The sequence below is a fragment of the Chelonus insularis genome, unplaced genomic scaffold, assembly GCF_013357705.1.
Source record: "Chelonus insularis isolate UGA/USDA-ARS -01 unplaced genomic scaffold, ASM1335770v1 contig_323_pilon, whole genome shotgun sequence".
Classification (NCBI taxonomy): Eukaryota; Metazoa; Arthropoda; class Insecta; order Hymenoptera; family Braconidae; genus Chelonus; species Chelonus insularis.
Window position 1 is genome coordinate 143,309 of NW_023276493.1, and position 18,467 is coordinate 161,775.

The window sequence follows — 18,467 nt, forward strand, 5'->3', positions numbered from 1 at the left end:
TATTTTTTATTGCAAGGAAGATTGAGTAAAGATTATTTTTTATGAGTTTTATGGTGTTTTAGTAAGTAACAGTTTCAATTACATTTTTATATTTTTTCTTTGATGCTATTCTGAGTTTGTTGACCGTTCATTTAATTAATGCTAAAGGTGATAACATTCCAGATTTTTTCATGCTGTTTTTTATGTCAAGTTTTTAACTATATTAAAAATATTGAAAATAATCTCCATCATCATAATAATGATTTATTATAAAAGCTATTTATTAAATAAAAAAGAAGAATTATTGATAATTAAATACCACTTCAAGTCTTGGCAATATATATTTGAACATTTTCAGTTTTAATAATTAACTTCGTCCAATATAATGAAGCCTTTTGCAACATAATAAATACTTCTCAGATAATTTGATAACAGCTTATAACGTGGATAGAGAGAATGAGAAAATATCACTCTTAAAATGAATCCAACCACAATGGATAGAGCAGCAAGCTGTTGTGGGCCACACACTGAGGTCTATTCTATGCCACTTGACACTCAAAAAGGGTTGAACCCTCTTTTACTGTGTAATATACATAAGAGTAAAGCATAAGTTGGTGCAAAATATATCCTAATATATGATGCACTTTGCCAGGACCCCTCATTTTGCCTCCATTTGGCTAAAACATCACTAATCTTCTCTTAGGCAGGTTAGTCTGACAGATATGATGTTATGTACTTCACTAAGCGATCTTATACTGTTGGATTTACGCTGACAAATCTCTTCAACTCCATTCACATTCGCTTTCTGCTTTGAATTACTATCTGCTATTCACGTGTATAACATATAGGGGAATATGATATCGCAGGTCGCGCATGATGGAGCACGGACTAATTGTGTTATCATTTTGTAACAAGTGAAATAGTTGTCACTGGTATTTGTCGGTACGTTTTAGCACTAACTTTCTCTCATTTATTGATATTTATTTTAATATTGTATTGTTATGAAGGAAAGAAATAGCATGAGTGGAGAAGTGCATTGGAAAAAGCTTCATGATGAAAATGGAGTCAAAGGTTATAACAAAAATGGTTAAAGTAGATTTTTTTTTTTCAATAATAATGTTTCTATGGTGGCTTTTATATGTGTTGAAGTACATCTAATGAGATATTTTTAATTATTTCAATTACAAAACCCACAACGATAATCCATTTCAGTGGTTTTATTCATCTTTTCATAATCTGATTACTTTTTAACCAAGATTATTTACCTCGAAAATATAGAATTAAAAATTTTAATGGAAATTAAATATTTTTTTTTCTCATTAATAAATTAAACCCAATCCTATGATTATATCATTTTCTTTTAGAAAATAATCTAATTTCTTCTATTTTAACTGTCTTTTCGCACAAATAACTATTTTTATTCTAATAACTACCGAAGCATTTGCAATTAAAAGTTAATTTTTGCTTGAATTAACTGTTTTAAGATTTATAACTTGAAAAATTATTACAATAAGACCCTTCTGGGTCACAGAATCAGTATAAAATTGCAACAGAGTTAAAACTACTTTGAACACAGACCTATACTTTTGATGGTGAAGTTTATAATTCTGAAGTTTCAAATTTCTCGTATTAGTCTCAAATGTTTCTCACACGTTTTTCTTTCACTTTCAGCCTACACCTGAGCTGTCAATAAACTTAACTTTTGTTAAAGTTAATCAAAGAATTCAATTTAATATTACTGAATTATTTATAATATTAGTTTTAATTATTTCTACCAACTATTAATGAATACAAACTAACATCATCTTATTGACTGACTCACTGAAAAATTTATGGAGAAAGTTTTACAGACAATTTCCATTCCAAAGAATCATTATCCTAAAGTCAATTACTAACTCATAGTATCACTTTACCTTTACGTGTCTACCTCTTTAATGTTTTTTTATTGCATGATAAATTTTAACATTCATAAAAAACTATTTACTCACAATGTAAAGGAATTCTTGGGAAAATCTATAAAAATAAGATTACTTATTTTTATAGAGCTTTTTGAAAAATTTTTTTGTATTAGAATAAAACACACTCATGAAGATCTGTGTGAATACTAAAATATTTAAGCTAGTCTTTGCATCGATTACAATCGGAACAAATTCACTAAATGTAAATAGAAAACAACTAATAAATAGGTGTAAGAATCTAAGGAAATTAATGCTAATATGTAATTAAGATTAACATAATTTATGGTGTTTCTTAATTATTACTAACTCTAAACAAGATGGTAGGATAAAAAGGAATATGCAAAACTAGTCGAGATTTTTTTTTCCATTTTAGTAAATTTATTCTTATCAATTCATTGAGTTTGATAAAGAAATAATTATCAGTGGATTTATGTCTACACATAAAACTCAGCGAAATTTTTGTTGATGATTTTCTGAAAATGGTGTGACCTACTTGATAAATAAGATTTCAATTTTCACGTTGTTACTCAGAACTGATTAGATACCGAGTTAGATTAATGAGTCTTTCTTAAGATAATGGAAAAAAAACCGTTTTCGATTCCAAAAGTTTAAAATCCTATTCTTTTTTTTTACTATTTTAAAAAACAATTCCACAAATTCCATTAGAGATTTAATTTTCTCTGAATGACAAAAATTCACTTATCTATAAAATAAGCTTAAAAAAAAGTGCAAGATGTTTTGAACCTGGCTTATTTCCTTGAAGGAATCTGTAACTCATTTATAAGGTGTCTTGAACTAAATTTTACTCCAAAAAAAATTATTCTAAAAAGAAATGATCGATTTATCTTATCAGAAACAAGATAAAAATTTGAAAAAAAAAATGAAAAATTAACGAATATTTCTTAAGCACAACTTTAAAAAAGACTCTAAGAGTTCTAAATATGACTGAATGTTATAAATAATGACATGTAATTACAAGTACTTAAGAAATTAGCGTGAGGAAGGATAATGATTCGTTTATTTTTTTCAAACGAAAATTGCACATTTAAAGACAGTGAAAAGATATAAAAGTGTATAGTATGATTAAATTACTACACTAGTGGTGTGTACTTTCTGGTTGGCTCGTCTCATTCCTCAGGATTTCCTGTTTCCTGCGCACACTACGGATGACCCCATAGACGCTTCATTTTCTTGTACGTTACTTGATATTGTTGTACATACTAAATAGCTCAAACGTTTAGTCAATTAATTATCTAATCACGAATTTCATTTCTCACTACTTTCATTATCGATTACTAGAACTCACTCAACCTCTATCAATTGAATCTACAAATCTGACGATAAATCACGCAAAAAAATATCCGATTAATTTATTTGCACGAATTTTCTTTTAAGATTGAGGAATTTTGCAACTTCAATATTTACGGAACACTGATAGTTTTTTTGATGCATTCTACACAGTGATTGCGCGAATGTGTTTAATCTCGTTGTATTCAAGATTATCCACATTGCAAATTTTCACTTTTAACGCACTTGAAAGTGATTAAAAAGTAACTACAGTACTAATTAAACTGGTGGTGTCATAGTAAAACACATCAAGTGCATTGAAATAAAACACTAAGATTTGCAGTGCATTTATATTTTTTTTTAATTGTGTTCTTTAATTAATTTTATATTTGACAAAGTTTTTCCTCGATTACATCAAAAGTACTATATTACGTCTGAAAACATGGGTTAAAGACCAGATATGAGGTATAGTGGAAGACTTGATGTGTATTTTCACGATGAATGAACGCCTTCATGAATAAAATGCGAGCATGTGGACCTCTATCACTGTTGAGCAGAACAGTTCAAGCTACATTTTTCCAATTTTACACTTTTTCAATGTTTTTATGTCAAACTTTAAATACTTGAATGTTAGATTCAATTTTTTTTTGCCTCCAAAGTCACTTTTTCATGACCTTCTTTTGAATTTATTTAGCTTGACTCGTGATCTGATTAAACTGTAACATATATTACTTGATAGCAGAGAGATGATAGAAGTGAAATAAAATACGTACTAGAAAGATGAACGCTTTGTCCTACATTTTTGTAACATAAGTGAAACTGATGTATCTCGAATTTTCATTTTTATTATCTAATTGTAACGAGGATGATGATGCAATTTATGTTTCAGTATATATTGATGAAATTGAAATTATAATACAATTTATATTTGGATGACAAATAAAATATGCAAGTGATGAATTTGATTGAAAAAGTTGTTGATGAAAAAAAGATGAATATGTTTAGAAAAAAAATCGTTTCATCAATTTCTAATCAATATTTTATGAAAAAAAGGACATAAATTTTGTTTTGAAACAATATCCTGTCAACGTATACCCAATTTCCAATGTGCCAAAGTAGTTTTTCATAAAGTTGACGTGAATATGGTAAGACTTTATACGCTATCGGCATTTTAAAGAGGCTGTTCTATTTACACGATGATATGTATGTTGTGGGATTAAGTTTTTTGTCGATATTTTTATTTATGAGAAATATTTATGATACAAAAATTGCTGTTTTATCTGATTTATACAAATAAAAAACAAATCTTCTAAACTGAAATAAGTCGGTGGCTTATTTTTTCGTTGTTTTATTAATTGGAAAAAAATTGATCTAAATTAAACATTGATTTTACTGATTTCTAATTTACTTTAGAAGACTTGAAAATTTTAATTTATATTACAAAATTATTTTATCTATACATTTATTATTTGATCATTGTACATTCAGAATGAAAATTTAATAAAGTATATCTCTAGTGATAACGTAAAAGTATAAGAAAACGTGTTTTAAAACATTCTTTCTTTAAATTATATTTCTATTATTTTTATATAAAAATCCAAACAAATATGTTTTTCACAAATTAATTAAGAACTTTATCCTTTTATGTTGGAATTTTTTTAAAAAACTTTCCTTCATGCAGATTCTAAAAAATAGTATTATTTACAAATAAAATAAAAACAATCCAATTTTTCCCTATGTTTGTATACACTTTTTTAAATATAAATAAAAAAGGAAAAAAAAACCAATTAACAAAAACCTTGGATACATATTTTTATACAATAGACTATTTTTTATATATTTTTTCCTCATTAATATCCGGGATTATTATAAAAAAACCACCTTTTCAACCGAAAAAAAATTCAATTGAAATTACGTTAGCGGTTTAAACGTAATTGAAAAGGAATTTTTTCTTTAATTTATTTATAGAAATAAAATCCAAGTATCTAAGTAATAAGCTGTAATCGAATTATAGTTAGAACGAAGCATGAACATGAAAGAATTTCCTACATGTCATTACAAGTAAAAAAAGGCGCAACTTTTTTTTTTGAAAAATCTTCAGCAAGAAAATTAATAAATCATCGTAGTCTTTATACTTTTGAACCGTTAAAAACGATAACGAGTAGTCTCGGACCTTATATTAGCCTTCAACAATGACCTAGCTGTAAGGCATTCATTTGACTTAAATTTACATTATAATAATAACAATACCATAAGCTAGACTTGTTGTGATAAATGTAGAGCTACAAAACAGTTATAAGCCATTATCATCCAAACTTGTCCGCAGCTATTACATTTACTACACCTGTGATAACAATAAATTTATTTCGCTTACTGATTGTAAACTAATTAACTCATCTCAATCAGTTCATCAATAAATCGAAGAGTTAAAAAAACAATTATCCACAATATTTTTATTTATTATGGTAACCAAAAAAATATTTCTATAATAAACAAGTGAGGTTGATTTACATCTTCGATATTTAAATGAAGAATACGTTCATTATGAAAAAAGGAATTTTAATTAGCTGATTTAATACAGTAGAATTTGTCTCTGCTTAAATTGTGTAGGTCAAACTAGCAAAGGTTCACTCGAGAATAAGTTAACAAAGCGTGAAATATTTTGAAGAGTCATAAACGTGCAATCACTCGAGCGTTGATTAATTAAGCTTGTTTTTTTTTTCATTATTAATAAAGCTAGAAACTTTAGATCTAAAATTATTTTTCCTATTCAGATACTTATGAGTTTATAAACTATTGATTTTTATAGTACTTGAAAAATTATTGATGTTTAATTATCACACGGAATTTATTAATTACTCAATTAATTAATAATTATCATGTGGAATTTTTTGAGCCATTAATTGATATTGATTGTTCAATTAATTGCATCATTTATTGATAGCATAGTTTATCAGAGGTTTGTTTTTTATGACAATCATGAAATTTCAAGTCTTGAAACTAAATTACAGTTATCATGATCAGATAGTTTGTAGTTGTGAGAATCCAATTTGATCAAACTTGATCTGGTCATGTTTGATGATATTTGTATCGATTTAGTTATATCAGCTGAATGCAGATTTTATTTAATCAGACCTAGATTGTGCATTAAAAGTCCGCAAAATAAGAGATACTTCGATAGATTATTTTATTTTAATTCTACTTTGCAAGAGAAGTTAAGTTCATTTAAAGTTTGATACAAGTTCTTAAGTTCTTTATGTAAAACTTATTAATGATGGGATTTTTTTAAATCTATTTCGAAAGATTTTAAGATCAGAATTCACTTTGATTGTAAAGTTTAAGAACAAAAGAAATGATAAGGACAATTAACATTAAGAAAAATGATCCACTAACCATTCTGATCATTCACATTTCTCTATCCTCCTTTCAATCTACCAACTATTATATGATTCATAAATTCTGTTTGATAACTCCCCCTTTTCTACGAAAACATATTTCATCAAAATTTCGTATACTTTGTACATAGATTTACTCATAAATAATCTTGCTAAAATTTTATAAAACTTGCTCAAGTGATTTAAAAGCATTTTCGTGAGAAACAGATGTTCTTGAGTCATGACTAGATGTACCTAGTGAAATTTTTAAGCATCTTCTTCAAGGTTATATTTAAGGATAATGTTTCAAAGTCATCTGGTAAGATATGCCAACATTTTTATCGCAGTACGGATTCAAAGAAAAGTCTATAAATTATCTAAAGAGCTTTTTAACAACGAATGCCCTTAATGACAATTTGACCGAGTTTCCAATAGCATGAAAGCTCCAAAAAATTATAGCACAGATTTTTTGCAAATTTACGTAATAAAACTAACTGATATTCAACTGATTGTTTCAATAAAAAGATGAAATAGTTGACTTAATAATAAATCAAACATTTAATTAAACAAATAGAACTTGTTTACTCCTAAAATTGAGATCATTACTGCGAATTGCTTCCAAGTAATGTTAGTTATAAAATCTTGAGCAAATATTTCTCTGACAAGTCTGTAATTTATTATATTTGTACACGATTTACTTATGTCCTATTTATTCAGACATTTATTATAAAAAGGGAAGAAGACAAAGTATTTGTTAAAAGCATCATATGGTTCTTAAGGAAGGGTAGGTTATCAAGTTCCACTGGAAAAACAAAGTTCCAACTCAACCATGTTTATGTTGGCTATAAAACATTGATATTAACCCTCCAACATCCATCATGTTTTCGCTAATATTATCATCCACCTGTGCTTTGGAGATCATTCTTTTTTGATATAATCTGAGAGCTTATTAAAAATGGGTAGACTTTCAGAAATACCTTCCATTTTTTTCAGTATATATTGAAACAAATATTAGTTTCAAGTCAATGCATTTTTAAACTGCAAAAGTACAAATATTTTTTTTTAATAATAAATATTTCATAATCATGATGATTATCTGATACAACTCCAAAGAGTGTTCAACAAATTAATTTAAATTCATGTTCATGATTATTTCACCAGTAACAATGCATTTCAAAATAACTACTGAGTTAAAAACTATCTCATTATTTTTTTTTTGCATACATTACATACGTCAAACTCCTACATCAACAATGTATATGTACATACCTACATGTGAAAAAGTACAAATAATCTCGTTTCATTCGAGTCGGGCAGTTTTGATCTCATCCGACATTAACATCTTGTTATAATACTCTCATTTATAGTCGTGTAAGCGTTAATTAAGTAACTAACCTATAAGTAGGTTAACGACTGGCGCCATTTCAAGTATAGGCAGCAAAAAATAGATAGAAAAATTTATTAGTGCGTAAGTATGAATATCCTAGTGATATATAATTTCTTATAACCACGAATTTTAAATAATGTCAAATTATCTACATCAATTTATCTAGATATTAATTAATTATTTAATTATTTTTATAAAAAATAAATAAAAAAAAAAAAATGAAAGAAAACTTTTTTGCATGAAATTATTCATACTTAGGTGTGTTTTCATTTAATTAAGGTAAAATTAAAAAATGTAAGGCTTCTGAGTCATCAAGAAGATACTTTTAATCATCGCTAGTAGTGTTGGTGAGATTCTATTTTAATCTTTGCTTCAAATTTAATATTTTAATTAAATGATCGTAATAATAACCCGAGAACAGATACAGAAATAATTATAAAAGACATGAAAATCAAGATAAAAAGAGTAAAAAAAGTGATTTGCTGGTAGGAATTTTCAGACCCATCCGTTTGATGAAGGTCGACAGGCAGCTGGGGAAAGATTGCTCGCGGCGCTACATCGCTAGTCCATTCCATATAGGCGCCATGTACCTAAACGAAAAGTGTATGGCGCCACGGTACATTCATGTTTACTTGTTTACATTCTCTCCGAGGAAACAGTGAATTATTTAATGACCAAATAACAAAGCAAACACAAAAATCATGATAATTAATATCACTTTATTCAATCTCTTTTCTTATTTTTAGTCAGCTAATGAATCGTATTTTATCATGGATATTCCATTATAAAATATCGCATTTTTAATATTATAATAAAGTTTATTTGAAATTTAAAATAAATAAAAGAGAAAAAGTTTGACGATTTTTTCATTTATTTGGCCATTTACAATTTTTCTCTATTATTCTAAATACTTTTAACTTTTTTACTGGATTATATTTTCTACCTGTCCATTGTAACTTTTTAATTGATTAAAAAATGAATTTTCTGGGTAAAGGGTGTTTAGATATTTCAAAAAGTTTTTTTTAATTATAATTATACTTTGAAAGAAATTTTTATTAGTGCTGTTGGTTGAGATGTCGAATTGTATCTTTAGATTATTTATCAATTGACAAATAAAAGTTAATAGTATATTCTACCCTATACCTACACTGACACAATCATATTCTCGATTATACTATCCTCAAATAAAACAATAACACTGGTACAACATAATGAGAATGGATCCAGAATGATGACAGGATCATATCATTTCTGTCATCATTCTGGATTCATTTCGTTCTTATCTTGTCTTCATTCGTGTTGTGCTATGCAAGAATTATTGTTGTACTTAAGAATATTATGATTAAGAAAAAAATTATTATTCTTGATCCAAGACCTTTTGATAATTTCTAGCAAACCTTTCCCATGTTTAGACCAAATAAAAAGTCTAGAAGTATGTAAACCTTAGATTTCTATTTGCTCCAAAACATTTTTTGTTTGGTTTACCTTTCGATATTTTTCTAAGTCGAAATTATTTATTAAAATTATAAAATATAGCTTATTAAAAAATAACATCGACATTTTGATTTATTTTTAAAATATAATTAAAGTTACTAACAATAGATACATATGAATGGAACAAAATTTATAACTCTCGTTACAATTAACTATTGTTTATTTATTAAAAAGAGAATAAAAAAAAATTTGGTATAAACGTAAATTAGAAAAAATTTTAGTATATAATTTATCAATTTTGAATAATGTCAAATAACTTTAATCAATCAATCAATCCATTATTGATTGAATGTTTTTTTTTTACATTGAATAACATAAAATAATTTTATTATTACTTGACATAAATAGTAAAATATAGAATACTGTGATTTTTAAATTATCAACAGTTTTTGCACTTCTAAAATACTTTTATTTAATTTATTAATCGATTTGTTTATTTTTGAGAGCAGTCAAGTGGATGAGAGAGATACAGAAGATTTACCATTCCTGGCCACTTGAAGAATCTTAAGTGTAATAAATTATAAATAGCAGAAAAAACCTATTAATTATCATAATAATTCTAACAAAGTTATTATTATTATGTTAATAATAGTTTACATAATAATTACTCAATTATCATGTGGGTTTCATGAAGTTAAAATCATCAATGATGATATACCCATTAAATTGATCAGTTAGTTCTATTTCTGAGGTAAGATAATTACATTACTAGAACAAATAATTCTATGTAAATTGACGTTTAACTGTTTTATTGACTATATCCAATAGTTATGGCTGAGTCAAAACTGTCTGTCGAATTCGAGGATGTTCCAAGGGCCGTTAGATTCAGTAAATTATATTCTGGCGATCATCTGCAAATAGATCGTAATCCTCAACTCACCCACATTGTGCACGCAACACTACACTTCTTTCAATTTGTAAGATAACCGTAATTTAACCTTTTGTTTTAATGAACAAATGCATCATTAACCTTTAAATAGTTATTCAAAATAAATAAAAATCATGAGAAAATAATTTGAAAATTATTTTATAATCCAATACGATAGTTAAAAAATTTTTATCAATATTTATCATTTGAATTTTTTATTAAATAAAAAAAAAAAGAGAGAGAATTAATAATCAAAAATCGTTCTGTTTGTAACTGTTTATATACAGAGTTGCTTTATTTTTATTGAGTAAATAGCACACCAAACATTGATTTATCCAAACTCTTACACACAAAAATGATAATACACAATCTCGTAAAATTGACCTAAAAAAAAATGCGATGTCCTGAGTGTAAATTATTAGTCATATAAGATAAAGTGAAAGTAAATGAAATAATCCATTAATAAAAACAAGACTATGAAGAAACAAGTAAATCTATTGAGGACAATCGGATTATGTTACATAATTGAAGTGTCACTTCACATTTTTACGCGATATAATAAACTCACGTGAATAATGTCACGTTCGAGGATGCGAAATGTGAATTGCGTGCTCGTAATGAAAATAAAGACAATCGGATCCATACACTCTCGATAAACTAATTACAGTGAAATGATTTTTAATGATTAATTAATATTGGTTATTAATTTTGATTGTGTATGGATATGAATATTCAATTGATTAGACAGTATAAAGAATAAAAAAAAAAGTGTTGGAGTATTCATTCAGCACTTTTAGAATAAATTGATCCAATTATTGAATTGCCATCCAGTTTATTCGTTATTGATGAGAATTGAATGAGATACTTTTATCAGTATAGCATTCGAAGATTGAAAAATTTTACATAACTTGTGATTAAATAAAAATATTTGATATCATGTTGATAATGAAAATTAAAGCAACTAATAAATGATATGAATAATATTTTTGTGTAGTGAAAAAAATTCTAGAGACTACAGTAAAGTTTATTTTTTTATTTTTAAATATATCTGTATATATTTTTTTTTAATGATTGTTGTGAATTCTTTTATCTCAGTTATCAACAACGAGTGAAAAATAATCGTATTTGACTTTGAACTTCAATAACTCTATTTCTAAATAAAAAAGAAAATATAAAAATGCATCGTAGGTCATTGAAAGGCTGCAAGTATTTCATTCAAAATGCTTTCATCGAGTGTACAAAGATTTTGCTATTCCATATTTCTCTTTTAAAAATTCCATCAGATATTTCATCTCTTTTCATCAACAAAAACTAAAACAAAAAAAAAACTAGAGATATAAATATGGTTTAAAAAAGAGTTAATCATCATGGTTTATATTGTTTTTTATGCATTTCCTGTCACAGGCAACGATCACGACTATTGAAGTTTTCCACCATGTACATCACGCCATTCACAAACAATCAATGAAACGAGATCCAACATTACCAAGTTTAGATCCAGAACGTAATACACTACTAATAATAAATTTGCCATTTAATGTGGCTATTAGTCTCACCCTTTGTTTCATTTGGTGTCTAGCAAAGAACTTCCACAGGAAACTGGACTTTGTAAGTTATTACTTCCTTAAAGGATCAACTATTAATGACTAATTATATTATTTATAGAACAGCTTTTTTCTAGTACAATTCTACTCTACAGAGTACCCTTTGTTAATAAAAAATGCTAACGGTTTTATTATTGGATTGCATTTTCAGTCTTTGGTCGGTTGCTCAATTCAAAGTATCCTATCATTTGCAAATGCAATCGTAATAATGCGACAAGCGCGGATTCACATAAATGAAGCTGGAGTTCACCGAGAAGATGTTATCGAACATCCCATTTTTATTCATTGTTTTGTCATCTGTATGCTTTCGATTTTTGGCTTTTCACTTAATCAAACACAATTTTGGCTTCTATATGATTGTCTTGAATGGGTAAATTCTAGATGAAATATTTTTTTTTCTACACTAGATTAATTATGCTTTTATGGATCATTTGTCATTGCACAAGAACTGATTTTTCTAGCGTAAAAAACAAGAAAAAAATCAAGATACAAGTGTAAATAAAAGTCATTCGTCTCAAGACACTCAATATCAAATGACTGACAGTAGAATATCTGATGATCAATTGAAACTAGACCATATGTTGAGACTCGATAGATCAGTAAGTTATTATTATTTATATTTTTATTGCTACATATTTTTCTAATTCATTTACATGGATTGATAAGTTTATTTTTTGTAAAAATTATTTATCTGATAGTAGGTCAGCTTTTTTATAATTATTTTTTTTGAAAAGACACTTGAGCAGTCATCTAGCGTTTCATAATTGAACTACATAATTACTAAATGTCGTTAAAAACGATATCTACTTATTTAATTAATTATTTTTAATTCAAGAGATTGGTTTTATTATGAATTAAATATAATTTCTCAATTTTAATTCGTTAAAATATAGAATATCTATAAAATAAATAATACAAATAATTTTAACATGTGATTAAACAAAAGTCATTCCCAAAAATTTTTTTTGCAAAAACATTTTGCTAATTAATTTAGTAATAAATACATGTTTTAGATTAATAAAAATGATTAAGCGAATAATAATCGTTAATTTGTTTTTTTTATTATTGAAGATACATAGATTTTAGAAATAGAAATGATTGCATTGGTAAAATATTGATACATAACTGTCATTCTCAGAAACGATTATTTATCAATTTTTATCTATGAAGTTGGATCAACAGTACAATAAAAATGTTAGCATTGCAAAATGTCAAAAGACTTATATAATACCGAATTTTTTTTCAATTACTCTGTAGCCATATGATTAATGATAGCTAAATTATGTAATACAAATATTTCATTCTTCTGATTTATTGATAAAAAAAAGTCAATATTTTAAATCAGCTTTTAAACCATTTTTTTTAGCATCATCTTTTACAAACGCATAATCTTCACATGTTTATAGGAGTGTCTAGCTAGATATCAATTACAAAAAGCTATTTTAAATATTCCACATAAATTGAAACGTGATAAATCGTTGTTAGACACGGTAGCTAGAAGACTTATGGGTTTGAAATAACTATTGAGGATTTTTTTTAAAAATAAATTAGTTCAAACTTATGTTACTGATAACTCTACTATTGTAGTATTGATAAGTCAAATTGATGATTCATAATTATCGCACATTTACAGTCGAAGATTGAAGATGATCCTGTGAATTTATACTGTTGCTGCGTGGATTACTGGAATTATTTCAGATTACGAGGTAGGCGCAGTGAAATTAATCATGAATTTCAAGTTGTCTACATCATGTGATAAGCCAATAGATGAGATCATATTTATAAAAAATACCATTAGCTTCTATCGAATCAATTTTATAATGAACATCTCGTTAAAATTTTCTTGTCACAAAAATAATACTCATGATTAATAAAAAATGAATATAATTTTTATCTAATATTAACGTTTTTTTAATTTTCTAATATTTTTATGTTCAATAACAAAAGCTTTTTAATATCTATGTGCTGATATTTATGTATAATACATATTCAGTCAAATTAGTTATTAGTTGATGTGTCAATTCAGATGACTGATCTATCCATTTATTAATTCGCAAATAACTGATTTATTCACACATGAATATTCTCTTGGTATGACCTAACAATGACGATCTTGTGAATACCAAATCTAGTCTGCTTCCTTTCATTCATGGAATTCTACTCGGTTACGAGCAATAACCTACAAGAGCATTAATTGTACTTAATCATTGCACAATCGCACTACTATTTGACATAATACGATGAGATGTATTGTCAAAATTAAATAATCTAGTATTTTAATATTAATTACTTTAATATTCAATTTCTGGTATGATATTTTTATAAATTTCAAATTAAAATAACCTCTTCTTCTCTACAAAATGTATTTTAATTTATAATTTTAATATAATTAATTACTTGTAATTGCAATTTCAGCAAACATTATTTTCACTATTATAATTGATTTTTAATTCGATATAAAATATATTTTATATTGAAAATACCGTCGACGTAATACAACGGAATAGTTTGCGTGATGTCAGAAGTATTAGCAGACGTGTTGAGTTATTTAAAAAAAGAATCACGCCCAATAGACCCGACGCATGACTACAAACTACGAGTAGGCCTCGTAAACTGAAGTGGGAGACATTAAAAGCGTGAACATGAGATGACCCTCAGAATTGGATGCTTTCAATTCCACTCTCTTCAAGACCATTGAAGACTGTGCATCTTACTCGTGTCACTAGTGTGGTAGCCGGTCTGTTTGATTACCTCATTCTCCAGAGATTGTAAACTACTGGTGAGTTTTGATATTATATATCATAATATTTGCATGTTCATCTCTGATGTATATATTCAAAATGAAATTACTAATAAAATAGTGTATTTGTCTATGCTTTTTATAAATTAAATAATTAATATAAATTAAAATTATTTTTCATGTTTGGAATGACATCAATTTTATTGCGCCACTATTTTTTTTGATTCACCAATCAAAACAAAGCATTGCAAAAGACGTAAAAGAAAATCAATGATTTTTCAAATCTTAATATTTTATTTATTTATTTAATTTGAATAAGTAATATTTTAATTTAAAAATCGATTTTATGAGTATTGCTAAGAAAGAGAGAATTTATTTATATTGTTTATTTTAATTATAATTTTATTTACAAATAAACAATATTGTTTTTACACCTTCAGTACATGTCCTTCTACGAGCATTACTTTTATGGAAAAAGAACAGTTTATAAACACAGATTTGGAATTAGTAGATTACTAAAAACTTCTAATGAAAGTCAGTACATTAACCTAAGAAACGAATTTATTACGAAAATATTGATTGTGAGACATTTAAAAAATTATTGTAAACATTGTCAATGTTTAGAATTAAAATTAATACTTATATGATCATTTTTCCAAATTTAATCATCATGTTTATTGTTTCAAGAATACTTTATTATGAAGGTGGATAATATCGTTAGTTTTAGAATAATAGAATCGTAACGCAACTTCTACACTTTATGTTATTGACGTTTGTAAAAGCATGAAGTGTATATACAGACATCCGGTGATATCAACGGGGGTTTTGTGTTGTGTATAACGGATAAAATCTAATTTTGTTCGCGGGAACGAAGAAAGTGGGTTAACGATTTTTATACTATCTTATTATGTTTTCTATTTTCATTTATAAGTTTCGGCATAAAAATTGATGAAGTCATCAAGTTATGTGATAACTAATAGCTAGTAAATCAAATATATGATGATAAAAAACATAAAAAAGTATGATTTTATTGATAATTAATCAAACACTTGTTTCAGAAAACAATGGCTCAGATATCAAGACATACTATTCTTAGATGCCTAGAGTTGGTAAGTAAAATTTAATGATAATTCAATTTTTATATCATAAAGCTGATTAATAATTGTTAAGAATCATTTAACATCAAAAGCTATCAATTATAGTTGTAAAGATCTTAATGAATTCTTTGATTATCTTCATTATTGAAAAATTACACTCTGAAGCATTTTTCTTAAATGAACTTTTTCTAAAAATAAACATATTGTCGTTATTATAATAAAACTGGTCTGATACAGTCATCATAAAATTATGACTGCGATGACACAATCGCGCATTCTTCCTCGTTGAGGTTCATCGATTACAATTACATTATAAATAAACGACTGTTAAATCATGATTCAAAACAAGTCCTTAGCCTTGCATGATTTTAGCAAGGTGTAAAACCCATTAATATCAGTTATTATTTAGCTATACAATCTTGCAATAGACATTTAATAAACACTATCTTCACTAGCGGACATTTAGCTGTAGGCGTATCAACTTGGTAAACTCTCTAATCTTGTTGAATAGTGCTTTTAAAACCAAGTTATCAGTTAGAAAGAAAAAAAGATGAAATAAATGTTCCTACATCTTAAAGATTTCAATTGAAGCTAAAAATTATTTTTATTTTTGTAATCATCAATTTAGTTTGAAGTATTGATAGATAGACATACTAAGTTTTCTCATTGGTAGTCTAGATGTTAACTTTAGCATTCCAAACCAATGAATTCATTCTCTAATGTTAATAACTTAAGGCAAAGCTGCGAAAATAAATAATTACTCAAATTTCAAAGGAGCAATGAATCAGGTCGAATGGAAATGATAAATGTCGTAGTAAAATATTATCTTTTTTATCAAATATATGCGATCATGACATCATGACATCATAAGAGAAGGTTTGCAATAGTAGCCTTGAACGTATGTAATAACTTTACTTTTAAAGGCGTTAAAAAGTTTACACAAGTAACAAATTAGTGCTGCCTTTAGGGGTTAATGAATTTGAAGGTTTTATTTAGATGATTTAAGATCTAGATATGACTTATGCTTATGTCATATTATCACTATTCTTGTTTATTTTATGACTGATATAATAATTGTTTGAATTATTTTAGGCTTTGATCGGTTGCATCATTGGACTTTATTTCTATTCTGAGACCTCTGGACAAGCAGCACGTTTTATCTCTAGTGCAACTGCAGGTGGATACTTGGTGATTCTTATTGGTTTATTTGCTGGACATGTGATGGGCACACCTGTCAATCGACGTGTGGTATGATACATTTTTTAAAAATTCTTTTAGTCGTCAAACAATTGTGATCACTACTTCATTAAATGATCCTAAGTTATTAAAATTAATGTATTTTTGTAGGAATTATTCTTCACTTTGATTGGATGTGTCTTTTTCATTGTATCTGGAGCACTAGTAATTGATGAAATGGGCAAAATATAGTTACAATACTTCTCATCATGATCGAGGAGTAGCACGTGGATCTCTTTGTATTATTACAGGAGCAATGTTGCTTGTTGACTCATTTTTAACATTTAGAGGAGAAAATTAATTTAATTACAACTATACTGCTAAGTACAATAAGACTAAATTATGAAGATTTTATAATAATTAAACAAACTAAATTTTGAGACAACTTTAAAATTTCTCATCATTTTTGATGATGACTTCAGGAATTTATTAAAACTAATTGAGTAAAATATGATATAATAATTTACCAGAGAATCATTTTGTATTAGAGTTAATATTCTGTGTAACACTACACAGTGATGAGAAATTTAAATTTTCTAAGTTTAAGAACATTAACATATTAATATTAATTTTATTTATTGAATTCATTTATATCTGTACATTTATTTATAATCATTCAATTGAAGTCCATAAGCTGACCAAAAAATAACTAACGCACATTCCTGAATTTCAAAATGTTGCATTAAAATAGAAAAATGATCACTAATTCGATCAGTTCATAGATAAATAAAAATTAATTTATATTAAGTTCTCTCAAAAATTTATACTTAATATTATAATTGTAACGAATGCCAATTCACTGTACAACAAAAAAAGTACAATTTATGAACAATATATTTCTTACTCACAAGGAGTTCTTGTTCATCACAATCACAATTTTTCAAACAAATGAATATATTTTTGTATACTTCATTAATTCACTGTTTGTCTACATAATAATTAAAGCTTTTTATTGTTATATTTTTAATAAATCTAACGAATGAAAAATAATTGGAGAGATTTTTTTCAATTAAACCTACTTATTTGACATTGATTTTAATTATATCAAAATGTCTCAATTGTAAGAAGCGTGTGTATGTTCGAAGAACGTAGATAAAAACAAAAAATCAACAGAAATAATTATTTTATAATAAAAAGAATGTATGAAACTTACATTTTGAGCGATAAAGATGACTTATTCAAGGAAGCTTTGTTTACATAAAGGCACGTTGAGTCGTAGAGCACTAACGCTGTGGCCATTTTGTCGATATGTTGCCTCCAGTCGAAAACACTGACATTTAAACTCACCATTTTAAATACATATACTTCAATATTATTTATAATTCAGATTAATTATATTTACAAATAATTTTTATTTATTGTTTATTCGTCAGTCTCGTCCTTGAGAATAGTATTTAATTAGGTTTTTGAACTTAAAGCATTGAAAGCTATTATTGACCCGTA

At 26.5% G+C, this 18,467-nt stretch overlaps 2 protein-coding genes and 1 pseudogene across 2 annotated transcripts in view; 2 read left to right on the top strand and 1 right to left on the bottom strand.

The window, feature by feature from the left end:
* Nucleotides 1-18,466, bottom strand: part of LOC118065785 (uncharacterized protein DDB_G0286591-like) — a 50,790-nt gene extending 32,324 nt beyond the window's left edge. The window contains exon 1 of the mRNA XM_035081294.1: nt 18,178-18,466. The gene's annotated coding sequence lies outside the window, so the exon portion shown is untranslated. The remainder of the gene's footprint in view (nt 1-18,177) is intronic.
* LOC118065787 (uncharacterized) lies at nt 7,975-13,735 on the top strand. The gene is made up of 7 exons (XM_035081297.1): nt 7,975-8,066; nt 9,929-10,170; nt 10,248-10,396; nt 11,752-11,955; nt 12,103-12,321; nt 12,413-12,550; nt 13,585-13,735. The coding sequence occupies exons 3-7, from the start codon at nt 10,250-10,252 to the stop codon at nt 13,705-13,707; spliced, it is 831 nt and encodes a 276-aa protein (XP_034937188.1). The 5' UTR covers nt 7,975-8,066; nt 9,929-10,170; nt 10,248-10,249; the 3' UTR covers nt 13,708-13,735.
* LOC118065789 (uncharacterized) lies at nt 14,480-18,014 on the top strand (annotated as a pseudogene).
* Nucleotide 18,467: the final 1 nt, after the last annotated feature.